Here is a 13,425-nt window from a genome sequence, read left to right on the forward strand (position 1 = left end):
GGACAAAGACTCAAATGTGAGTCTTGCATGTCAAAATAAATAGCAATCAAGTCATACCCAGGTTTCATTAAGATTAGTTTGTTGGAACTGCAGAGGTTACCCATGGAGACGAGGACCTAGGTTAGGGCCTATTGTGGAAAACAGAGACATAATTTGCCTCATAGATACACATGAGCATGAAGGGTGCAAGACACCTTCGTTTGAAGGATACTGGAAGATGGCAGTGTGGAACAAGGCAGCAGGGAATGGCAAAGGGCACGAGGGTATCATGGTTTTAGTAAGGAACAAAGAAGGTCGTCTCATTCAGTTAGAAAAAGAAGACTTAAATAAGCAATTCATTTGGTTTAAAATATCAGAAAATGGAAACCACATCAGAATTGCAGCATGCTATTTTGCGCCACAGGTTTCAAAAATCTACAAAGGTAGAGGGCTTGACCACAAAGATCCATTTGCAGCTTTAAAAGCGGATATTGCAACATATTCTCAGCTAGGTGAAGTCCTTATAGTGGGTGATTTCAATGCTAGGACTGCAAGTGAGCAAGCTAGCATTCTTTGTTGTAAAGATGATTGTGACCCTATTTGGCTTACAGAAGAAAATAATCATCAGTGGGAAAGAATTTCAGAGGACAAGGGCTACAATCTCTTTGGTGAACAATTGCTTACTCTATGTGGGGCCTTTGATTTAGTCATTTGTAATGGCTTGACTAGATGGGCAAAGTCCGGTAATTTCACTTGCAATACTTACAGTGGAGCAAGTGTGGTAGATTATGTAATTTGCTCGCATGGTTTGTGTGAGAAAATGGAAGAAGTTTTGGTTGGAGATCAGTTGTGGGATTTGAAATCAGATCACAAGCCAATTTATTTATGTTTCTCTTGGATTGGAAAGAAACAATTAGAGTCAAAAATTCAGCATGTCCAACAAAATCTCCCACAGGGCAGAATTCTTTTGACCCCAGAAAATTGTAATACCTTCAAAATGACGCTAGAGAGGCTCTTTGAGAAGGAGAAAATTACAATTCACAGCCTTCATAGTCACGAATTAACACATTTAATTCAATGCGCACTTGCAAAGTGCAAAAGAACAAAAATTAAGAAGTCTGAAACAAATTGCTTTCCGGTTAATGCTTGGTTTGACGAGGAATGCAAAAAAGCAAGGAGAATGTGGAAAGAGTCAAACAAGGATAACATAAAGCTCAAATCTTACAAGCATTTACTAAGCAAGAAAAAGACTGATTTCATGGTTTCAAGGAGGGAAGAACTAATTTTCCTTGGGAAAAATAATCCCAAATTATTTTGGAAGGAGCTCCAACCGAAAAAGATACAAATTGGAAATAATATTACAACTTCTAAATGGTTTGACTATGCAAGACAACTTTACGAGCAGGTTCCCAAGGTTGACCCTCCCCCCTTGGTCAACACGGATACTAAACTCTTCACGGTACAAGAGGTAGAGATGGGTATCAAGCAGTTGGGTGTTGAGAAAGCAAAAGACTTAGCTGAACTCCAAGCAGAATATCTAAAGTGGGGCTCAAAGATTCTTGCACCTCACATTACAAAAATCTTCAACAACATCATACAACAAGGGCTCCCCACAGATTGGACAACTAGTCTAGCAATACCTCTTTTCAAGAGCGGCGACGTCAATAATCCCTCTAATTATAGGACCATCATGATAAACCCTTTGTTTGCAAAGCTATTTGGAAGCATGCTAGAAAACAAAATTAGCAAGTGGGCAGAAGAAAGAGATAAGCGTGCTAAAGGGCAAGTAGGTTTTAGACCTAAGCATTCCACAGTTGATCATTGCATAACTTTAAGGCACATCATTGAAAAAGTTTGGGAGAAAAAGGAAGAAGTCTTTTGTTGCTTTGTTGATTTCAGAAAAGCGTTTGACTCGGTTCCTAGGGATAAACTTTGGCAAAGAATGGAGGAACTTAGGGTTCCTAAACATTTGAGAGCAGCTGTGCATAGGCTGTATGAAGAGGTGAAAGTCAAAATTAGAACTTCAGTAGGCATTTCTGAAAGTTTTAGAAGCAATATTGGAGTCAAGCAAGGTTGCCCACTGTGTCCTACCCTTTTTGGTTTATATATCGACAAGTTTGAGGAGTGGTTAAATTCGCAAGGGGGTGATGGTATCTATTTGTGCAAGTTTGTTATAAGGCTTCTTTTGTATGCAGATGACCTTACTCTGATTGCTAAATCGGCTCTTGGTTTGAAAGGGCACTTACTATCCCTTGAGCATTTTTGTAGAAGTGTGGGGATGCAAGTCAATATCAACAAAACGAAAGTAGTGGTCTTCTCTAAGAAAAGAAAACATAACCAACATAAGTTCTACTTTTAAGGCAACATTCCGGAAGAAGTTGCGGATTACAAATACCTCGGAATTGACTTCAACAAAAATCTAAGCTGGAATGGTTGTAGAAAGAAAAGAACTTTGGGGGATTGGAAAGCATTTTATGCTTTTCAAAATAGGTGTAGAGAGGTAGAGTTATGGGACTGGAAGACCACTCAAACTCTTTTTGGGCTTCTAGTGATTCCGGTGATTCTCTATGGTTGTGAACTGTGGGCTAGTAGTACCTCCGACATGCAATGGAGACAAATTGAGAAAATTCAGAAGCGTTTGATTACAAACAAATTTAAGATTAAAAGTACAATTCCTTATGATATCTTGTTAAGTGAAACAGGGGCTGCTCCTATTGAAGCAATTGCTATGGTGCGAGTCATAAGGTATTTAAAAAAAATTGAGCAAATGGAAGAGGGTAGATGGCCTAAGGTTGTCTTTAATGATAGATTGTGCAAGAGCAAAAAAACTTGGATGCAGCAAAATAACAAATGGTTTAGTAAATGGGGTATTTTCTTGAATGCGTGTCCCATAAACAGCAAAAAGATAAAAGCTTTTGTTATGGAAAAGTTCTACAAACGTACTTGGGATAAGGAGCTAGGAAGAAAGAAAAATTACTATATTAAAGTGTTTAATCCCACTCATAATCATCAACCAAAAACATACATAGAGGCCAATATCTCTTGGAGAGCCAAAATTCTTATTGCTCAGTTAAGGACTAATTCTCATCGACTCCGTTGTGAAACAGGGCGCTGGAAAAGGCCAAAGGAAGTGTGGGAGGAAAGGGTATGCATTTTTTGTTCTTCCGGAAAAGTGGAAACAGAAAAACATTTCATTTTAGAATGTGAGGCCTTCAAAGACAACAGGGAAAGTTATGCAGATACGCTGGCAGCTAGCTCTTGGGATAATCTATTTAACGAGGGGTTTGTCGAGAAGATGGGAGCATTTATTGTGAAACTTCACAAAAAAAGGGCCGAATACATCAAGCAGATGAAGAAGCAATCTGTCACATAGGCTATCTTTAGCCTCGTGGACGTTAAAATAATTTCTTTCTTCTTTCTTTTTTTCTTGATGCGAGGCCTTCAATCTATTTTCGTGGGGGATATGATAATTCTTGACTAAAATATATAGTTTTACCCTATTTTTTCATGCCTGGAATATGTAAGGCTTTTATCTTTTTTCCAATGCTTAGAATATGTAAATCAAGAGTTGATTGAAATTTTCTGAAGTTATCCTTTTCAGTAGCTAGCTACTAGTGAGCTACTGCATGTTTTTTTTACTTGCGAGGAATCCTTTTGTCAAAATCATTCTGTTTTAAAAGCATGTTTTTTTGTTGAAAACCAAAAATTCTCTATACGTGTTTGACATCGATAATCTTGCAGCTTTATTCGTTGTTTACACAATAAAGTGTATTTTTTTTAATATTCATAGGTTAGAAAAAGGTATTGTATATTCCTGACTAGACCAAAGCATGTTTTTTGGTTCAGCCAATTTGTTCGTATACCCTGAAGAGCATATCATATATGGAGATTATGCATATGAAATATGGGATCCTAAGTTGGTGGAACATACACTAAGCTTCTTCAATCCACATAATATGAGAGTTGATATATTGACAAAATCTTTTGATTGCCAATCTTCAGGTATGAATGATTTATTTGATCGTTGAAAGTTAGATCTATATTAACATGGATGTTTTGATTTTTACTACCAATCGTAACAAAAATATAAGGTTTGTTTGTTGCATAGTTGATCTTTTGATTGCCAATCTTCAGGTATGAATGATTTATTTGATCGTTGAAAGTTAGATCTATATTAACATGGATGTTTTGATTTTTACTACCAATCGTAACAAAAATATAAGGTTTGTTTGCTGCATAGTTGATCTAATAACAAGTCTGCAATGATGAATTAGTATGAAAATTGGATGGGAACTAGAGATTCAATGTGTGTAACGGAGCACAGTGGTTCAATTGTGCAAATGTAATTACACTATCCATATAACCTTATATGGGTGTCCCTAATGTTTGTAACTGCTGTTCTAATCTGAAATTCTACATTAAATCATAGGAAAGACAAACAAGATTTGTAAATACAATGTGTGGAATGGTCCTTCGCAAAGCAGTTTTTTATATAGAAATATAGTGTAATAAGAGAGCGTATCGAAGTGGTTAATTACCCAAATAAACAGCTGAAATAACTCTTAATAATTTTCACAAAATATCAATGAATTATACAAAGCAGATTTAATGGATCAAAATTGAATTTATTCCGCAAAATTGAAAACTTGGCTGCACCAATATGACTGTCATAAAATTTAAAGACAATAATATCTAGACACAAAATAATAAGAGGTAGAAGAGAGAAATAAGAATGATGGAGAGAAGGGAGAAGGATGCTTGCTTTGCTCATGACAATTTGAATTGAAAGGTTGGCCTCGCCCTGTATTTATAATTATTTTTCCCTAATTCGTGCCAAAACGAGGAAGAGGTTGAATTCCCTATTATTGGTCATTGCACATGGTGTACAGAACTTAGATTGTAGAAGGAATAAAGTGGCCCTTGTTCGAGTTAGGCTGAAGTATCTCCAAATCGTCACGTGATAAAAATACCTGAGGTTAAAAAATGGCTAATTTGACTTGAGTAATATTTCTAATCCCAAGGCAATTTTAGCAATTCAACTTGACATAGTTTTCTCCCTTAAACCATTTCTAGAAATTTTGATTTAGCATAATTTTCTCTCTCATGCTTCTCAAGATAGTTCGACTTAACTAAATTTGAGGGGCTAATTTTTTTTGGAAGAAAAAAAAGGAAGGAGATTTAGGATGGGAAATAGGGAAAAAAGGTGAGAAAAAAGGAAAAGATTTAGTGGGACGAATGAGAGAAAATATGGGAGAGAGTTGGATAGGAAGTAGAATATAAATGAGGGAAAATAGGAAAGGAAAATGGACAAGGAAAGAGAAAAGTAGAATTCGTTAATTGCCATGTCAACTCATCCTCTGCCATTTAATTTCATGTCACTTGTCCATTCACAATTGTTGTCACTCGTCAACCCCTCAAATTTCCACGTCTGCTAAAATTAGACACGCTCAAAGCAGTAGTCCCCTGAAAAATTAGAAAATGTAGAAAATGCTTATAGTAAAAGGGGGCCTACCATATATAGTACACCTAAAATAGGCATGGCTAAAACTAGTAATCTCATTGCATGCACACAATATTATTTTCATTGGACTCAAAATTTGACGGGGAAGAAAAATATGTTGTCAGTGCTAAAAATAGAAAGTTCCCAACTTCTAATGAAATTACTATCACCACACAGAGAAATTTGGACTCCGGAGTCCAGATGTGTAGTCACCATTTCCATGCACCAAATACTAGAAGTAGGACTATCTTAGATTTGGATGAAAACACCACCACTTGACTCGGAACACAATCGTGAACCTGAATGTGTAAATGGATTTGACATGTGACCCCTGTTAAAAGTAGTAAGTCCTTAGAATCTCGTGAAATCACTCATTGGATTCATCTTTTAGCAAGGAATCCAAATCCACAATTAAATCGATAGGCAAATGCTATTAAAATTAGTAAGTGCTTGCATGTAGTTTGTAAGTAGCTTATAGAATCATAATCTTGCAAGGATTCTAAATATACCATTAACTTTGATATGCGACTCTTTGGACGAAACTTGCTAAAAGTAGTAATTGCCATGCATGTCATCAAGAAAGCCTCACTAGAATGCTGTGTTCATAAGGACCCTAAATGTATCATGAATATTATTGTACCGTCCCTGGAACTCTGCCTCCTACAAAGTAGGGGAGCTATTAAAAATAGTGTTGAACACTTAACTCACTAAGGGTTGGTGTGGACGAATATGAACAACCACGAAAGTCTAATAGTCCATTTGGAATATGAAAACCAAGGGTCATAAGACAATGTATTAATATGTACATCTTTGTGAAAAGAATGCATTCCACATTTAACATGGTATAGAGTGGATTTACTGCTACCCTGCTTAAAGTTTGTTACCCATGGTTTTGTGGCATTCTGATATGGTCTAATTGCAAGTTGAAATGGTCTTTGAGCTTTGCTACTCATAAATGCTGAAAAACGTCCTTACCAACCTCAGCTCTGCCATTCAACTCTGTCTTTTATCCCCAAGTGCCTTATTGTTGTAGTACTTAGCAACAGTTAGAATTACTTACCTTTCGATTAGAAGTGCACTGTAACCACCTCTCTCGTTGCTTTGTGTACTCATCTCTCTATGTTCCTATTCACACCATGGCCATGGAATGTTGAGGCTATAGATAGAAATACAGACCCTTTGCCATGAGGCTAACTCTGCCTGTGAGGTCATGCCCCTAATATCCTTCGTCGTAGTGAATCAACTTTCCTACCTACATACTAGTGCTGCAACACACTATTCTTACCACCAAAGCAACCTTAAAAAAGTTTCAACCCATGTATTCTGGACCCAATATCGAGAAACTTGTTTTGAACCTATGAATTGAATGAAACTTTTTTGGCAGCTTGAAACAATAATTCACTTAAATCGAATAAATTATGAGCTCTGCCTTCTAAGAACTAGTTGTCCTGGTTATGTTCACTGGTATCATCGACAGTGTATATATGACCGTGAATGCAGACGCATTGTTGGGAGTTAGAAGACTTGGCATAATGCCATGTTGATTATGTGTCTCCTAGCACCCATGCCGGACACCCCCCTCCCCTCTCAGAGTCTGGGTGGAACATAGCTAAAAGACAAGAAAGACAGAAAATGATGCGAACTGCTATGAGACTGCTACCAACTATAGCACATCTAAAAATAATCACTGTAAAAGATAGTAATGTCTCACAAGTCAATTAAATTAGTTATATTCACTGCAAAAAATAGTAATGTCCCACATGTCAATGAAATTAGTTACATAAAAAACAGACTTGTTTTTCTGCAAGGAATCCAAATATATGCTCCGAATTGACGTGTGAGCTTTGAAAAGTTAACTGCTAAAATAACTGTCAACAAAATGCCTGCATGTTGCCTGGAAAAAGCTCATTGACATCGTAAGCTTGCAAGGACCAGCAATATGAGAGGAACTCTGGCATACAGACCTCAAAAATCTGGCTCCTAAAAAGCGGGAAAATTGAAAAAATAATAATTTCCTCAAAATCTTGTGAACATGCCTTCAAAATGAATTCTGGTTCCTATGAAACTAATGCACCTGTCACTGAGAACAAGCTCGATGAAAGGGAGCTGTATCATAAACCTCCAGTTGCACAGGCAAACCTGGGGATTAACAGACATAAATCAATCATGTTGTCTGTCAGGAGTGGCAGCATGTAGTAAAAGGGAATTGTCTGACTTAGATTGTTTGAAACCTAATGCACCTGTCACTGAGAACCAGCTCGATGAAAGCGAGCTGGATCATAAACCTCCAGTTGCACAGGCAAATCTGGGGGTTAACAGACATAACTCAATTAGGCTGTCTGTCAAGAGTGGCAGCATGTACTAAAAGGGAATTATCTGACTTAGATTGTTTGAATGTAGTAAAAAATGTCTTATTATTTAGTCAAATTAAAATAAGTGATTGGAATATATCATTGGTCTTGGACAATGGAGCAGCAAATAGAGTTTGCATTGATTGTTTGAATGTAGTAAAAAAATGTCTTATTATTTAGTCAAATTAAAATAAGTGATTGGAATATATCATTGGTCTTGGACAATGGAGCAGCAAATAGAGTTTGCATTGTAGTAATATTATTTGAATAATTAACACATTTTTTTGTCAGTGCAGGTGTCCAGCTTGAACCATGGTTTGGTGTACCCTACCGTATTGAAAATATTCCATCTACTCTTATAGAGGATTGGGAAAATCCCCCTATTATACACCCATCTATACATTTACCAGATAAGAATGATTTCATTCCATGTGATTTTTCAACTAAAAGTTCATCTGACTTGAATATCGATGGCACCATGGAAAATCCAACATGTATTATTGATGATCCATTGATCAAGATTTGGTATAAATTAGATCAAACATTTAATGTTCCCCATGCAAATACATACTTCTTGATTACTTTAAAAGAGGCTTATAAAAGCACAAGGACTTGTGTACTCACTGAGCTGTATGTGGACCTTCTCCGGGATGCGCTCAACGAGACACTCTATCAGGTGATATTTCTACTTACATTTTCTGCTTTTAGTTTCTTGTGTGTGTCTAAATAAGAAATATTTAGTATGACCAAAAAAATTCTTGAGTATGACAAAATAATCTAGCGAATTTTGTGGAAGGAAATGTGTTTCAAAAATACTATCCTTTTTGATGAAAATAAAATTCAAATATTCAACTGCAGTCTTGATATTTCTCAGAAGTCATATGGATCTTGAAATGGGAGCTACCTTAACCAACCATGTTTTTAATCTAGAGCGGAGTAAATTAGTTTTCTTTAAAACAACTTATTTGGAAAAATCATTAGGAAGATTGTAGGCTTTTGATTTGTGTTGAGGACATATTTATGACTGCTGCCTTTTTCTTGCATCTGCATTTAAAATTGTTCATATCTGTTGCTTCCATAATCCACTTTATTGTCCAATGCATCAAGTTACCCAATTTTTGGGCTTCTAGTATTATGTTGTTATCCCCATGTATAGAACACTAGCATTATCATCTGTTCATAATGTACAGTACAAGTAGAATAAATTTCAATCTCCTTTAATTTCTTGGTTATCACAACATTTTCAAGTCTTTTATGTGTGCCAGCTTTGATGTTCTAATGTTTTGAACTTAATAACTCTATTAAAGTGTATCTTGGTCATTAGTAATTTAATCATGCAGTTCCACTTACGTTGTGACAAAACTCAGTCAGGGATAATACTGAGAGGTGATTACTAATTAAAGTCAAAATTGTATTGACAAAATATGATTTTCTTCCAAGGAAGGTCAAAAAGATTATTTATAATTCAATAGCCTTGTTTATAACCAGCTAGGCTAAAACAACTTGATATGGTTGGTATGATATCAGAGAGAAATTCATTAGCTCCTCAGATAAATTCCGTTCAGATTGGATTTTGTATATACCATTCTTCATTAGTAAGGGAATCCCTATAAATTGTTGTAATATTCCTAATTAGCTATGGCTAATTGGAATATTCGATTTTGTTCAAATTTTGCCTTCTATAGTTATTTATAAATAAAAAGTGAGGAAGGGGGACATAACTCACTTTAGAACAAAAAGTCACTTCCTAGGTAGCACAACGTTGTGACTTAAAGGGGAGCCAAGGGGGCCAAAGGGGGACGCAAAAATGGAGCCCACGCAGACACATGGAGAGACTGCACAGGAGGGAAGAACACGTGGCAAGAGGAGAAGCACGCAGGAGGAGGTGAGCTTAGGGATTGTGAGAGGCAGAGGCTATAAAATAGAGAGGAGCCCCCTCATTTTGGATCATTCAGTTATGTGCATTTTGAGCTAGCCGTTTCGACTTCTCAGCACGCTGGCTGTTTAGCTGGTCTGCAATACTGTTTAGTGCATTGAGTGTTTCCATTCGGAGATCTCACCCTTAGCCCTGGGGGACTTCGAGTGCCTGCTCAGGAAAGGTATTGCCGTCGGTATTTTAGTAGTAGTTTTATCAGCATTTCAATAGCAATTTCATCAGCATTTTGGAGGATTGCGTAACACTTGGAGAGGGACGCAGTTCTTCTTGGTTGTAGTGTTGATTGGGGTTTTGCAGGTGGAGTTATGTTGGGAGATTGAGCAAGGGTCCAGCTCTTGTCTCATTGGAGGATTTTTGGCAGGGTTTCAGGCAGAGTTTAGAGGGGTTTTCTTTAGTGGCAGTGCAGGGCATTGAGGAACTGCGCAGAACCCCAAGAGGGTGTTTTTTGGGTGTTGGCCATTCCAGAAAAGCTTTCTGGGTTTTTCTGGGTTTCTTGAGTAGAGCCCGAATCCAAAGTTTCAGCTTTTTCCGAGGAGCGGAGCAGCCCCAAATCATCATTTGTTTTCTAGCAGCAGCATCCACACAGAGATGCCATTCTTGTCATTCTGAGAGTATTTCTTCACTTGCCTTGTGCAAGTCGAGGTGCCAACTGTCTAATCACCTCTTGTACTCATTTTATTTCTCAGTATAATAAAAATGGCTTAGCATTTCTCGCTGCATTTCTTGTGTATCTGCTTATATTTCCGGTTTACATTATTATATGTTGTTCCACTATTATTTTATCACTTATGGGTTATTATATAATTTGCACATATTTGGTTGGGTTTTTTTGCTGGGGTTTCAAGAATATTCTGAGTTAGGAATATTACAATTGTTTAGAGTAACAGACCAAAATATTGTTACATGGAGCCATCATAAATTAATGGACATGAATTTTATGTAATCCATAAGGGTAAAATTATATATGTTCATATAAAGGATGATATTACAATTGAACAATGTAATTCATTTTAATTGATATAATGCTTAAGATATGAGTCATGGTGAATGTTTGTTAGTTTTTTTTAGTAGCTCAGATAGGTGTTTTGGTCTCTATTGGTGTCTAAGGGGCTAAGGAACACGGGAAGATAATTATATCCAAGAATCAAGAAAAAATATGAAAGAAAATGCTTTAATTAGATTAATTAGCCAATTGTTAAATATTTTCCTAACTATAATTTAGGAAAACTGGTTAATTAAATCAAATTAATTGAGGTAAATCGATTTTTATCTAGAGACTTCTGGAAAAGTCACTTGATAGGGTCAAGATTATCTTATCCATTGATTGAGATTAGATCATGGCCATTGGTTTCCCAATGAGAAATTATAAGGGTAGATTGATGGGTTAGTTGGAGACATATCAAGGAGTTCAAATCACACAATTGCAGAGATAGCAAGGGGGCAATTTGAGCGAGGGAGACATCAGCAGAAGGGTTTCAACAGAGAAGATTGAGGGGAGTATTTCTAGGGAAATTCTCCATAGAGATTCCAACATTCTCAGAGAAGGAAAGAGGCTGAATTATTCTACAAGAGGGAGGTTGATTCAACTAGTGTGCATTACTAGTTTACCTAGTGCAAGTTGCAAAGGCTACAGTACAATTTCTAGTGTCAGAGTTAGCTACCAAAGGAGGTGTGAGTGGCCTCAGAGTGTTGCGGGAGCTGTTGGAATTTCTAAGTCTAATTGTTAGAAATCCTTCCTGTACTTTCTGATTTTTTATTCCTACTTGTTCTGTTAATTAACAAGTTATTTACCATGTAAATACTAAAAATAAATGCAAGTACAGTATCAACACATACAGATCATCAAATGAAGGAAAAACAAGCACACAAGTGACACCGTTATTTTTGGATTAATGTCCCCAGAAAAACCCAATGCGGGAAAACTGGTGCAGCTATCTGAGAGTTTTATTATTAAGCAGTTTCAGAATACAATTTGGGTGCCAAAAATGGCTCACCCAACAGAGAATGCCCTCGGTAGTAGTACCGCTCAGTCGGAGACAGATATCAACCCCAATCTGCCCCACGAAATCTCCCAGCGTCAAACTCTATGGCCCAACGTCAGCCTCTCTGGGCTCTGTGTTAGCCCCTAAAGCCTCTATGTCTCCCACGCTGGCCCTCCTTAGGCTCTGCACAGCTCCTGGCTACCTCTGTGTGGCGTCTGGTTGCTTCTGTGTGGCCTCTAAGTGGCTCTGCGTCAACCCTCTCCCGGCTTCTATGTTGATGCTCCCGGTACTATCTCTGCCTCTATGCTACTGCATTCACTGCCCCTCAGCTACACTCTGATCACTCCTTCGATTTCCTCAGCAAGCCCTGCCCCAGAAAATCGAATTCTTGATCAACTCGGTGTGTTCTCCAAGTGACCCTCAAGCCTCCTCTTTACTTTTCTCGTTGACAATTCAACGACTGAGATTAATTCCTAATCAATGGCTAAGATTAGATTTGGCTTGATCCATGACTTTTGGACCATTCTAACTCAGTTTTATATTAATTCACATTAATAGTTTATTTTCCCTAAGTTTAGACTTCGGGACTCCATTAAAACTATTAATTATTTTAATATCTCCCAAACTGGTTAGATTCTGCCGAAACCATTTCTGGGTATTGAAGATCTCATGTGTTTTAGCCTCTCCACCAATTTTCGTGGCTAGAGCACATCCGATGCTACCTCAAATCAATACTCCCTCTTAGCGAGGACTATGCTCTAGTAATACTCCTCACTGAGCATCACCCTGATCATCCGACATTGGTCCCTATACTGATGCTAGGCCTGCTGCCCATCATCTACACTGCTACATTATGTACTGCTACCCATGGCCCTGCCACTTCCACTGTTGCATCTGTACGACAACTCCCTCTCATCATGCTGCCCATAGCACTGCCACTGCTAACTGTTGCATTGCAACTCAGTTACTGAGAAGTAAGTAACTAATCTCCCAAATTTGTCATCTCGGTCAGGCTAGAAACAATCCTGATGCTGAAGGCTCCCTCTGTTGCTGACAAGTGCTCCCTCTCTGACCTCTGCATTGTTGCAACAACTCCATGCATCTCGTACTGCTGCCTCACGCTGTCTTGGGACTCCAGCAATGTAGCTCCCTTTGTCGCTTCATCCGCATTCGTCTCTGCCAACATCTGCCAGTCCTGCTACTCCTCCTCGGGGCTCCCGTAGCAAGGTATAATCCAAGAGGTTGGGGACCTCGGGATCTTGCCCCTCATCGCTTGTAGTCCATGTGACTATAGCTCGATGTCTCCCCACTACCTCTCAAGTGGCGTATGAGCACTCATGGCACAATCATCATATGTCTTCGCTTCTTTCTCCGCCCTTGCTGGTGCAACCTTGGTCTCAGAAGCCTCTCCCTTGCTTTTCTTCCTCAGACACTAGCTCGCATAGTAACCCAGTTCCCCATAATGGAAGCATTTGACCTTGGAGAGGTCCTTCTTCTTCCGTTTCTCCTACTTTCCCTCAGATGCTAGGCAACATCCTCCTCTTCCTCCTTCTTGATTCTGACCCACTTGCCACTGCTTCCTGCCTTGGTTAGCCTTCTGATCTCTTCTTGGCGAAGAGCCGTCCACAGTTCCTCCCAATTTGGAAGGGTCGACCTGCCCAGTATGCTTTGAACAAA

The 13,425-nt window shown here is 38.2% G+C and overlaps 1 protein-coding gene across 1 annotated transcript in view; it reads left to right on the forward strand.

Annotated features, from left to right (window-relative positions):
• The window catches only part of LOC149163430 (nardilysin-like), a 694,409-nt gene that overhangs the window by 432,540 nt on the left and 248,444 nt on the right, over positions 1-13,425 (forward strand). The window contains exons 11-12 of the mRNA XM_089431708.1: positions 3,826-3,981; positions 8,127-8,506. Coding sequence (XP_089287834.1) covers positions 3,826-3,981; positions 8,127-8,506 — 536 coding nt within the window. The remainder of the gene's footprint in view (positions 1-3,825; positions 3,982-8,126; positions 8,507-13,425) is intronic.

Source organism: Pinus tabuliformis, chromosome 5_1 (assembly GCF_031772625.1).
Source record: "Pinus tabuliformis cultivar Carrire ecotype Pingquan chromosome 5_1, CPIR1, whole genome shotgun sequence".
Classification (NCBI taxonomy): domain Eukaryota; kingdom Viridiplantae; phylum Streptophyta; class Pinopsida; order Pinales; family Pinaceae; genus Pinus; species Pinus tabuliformis.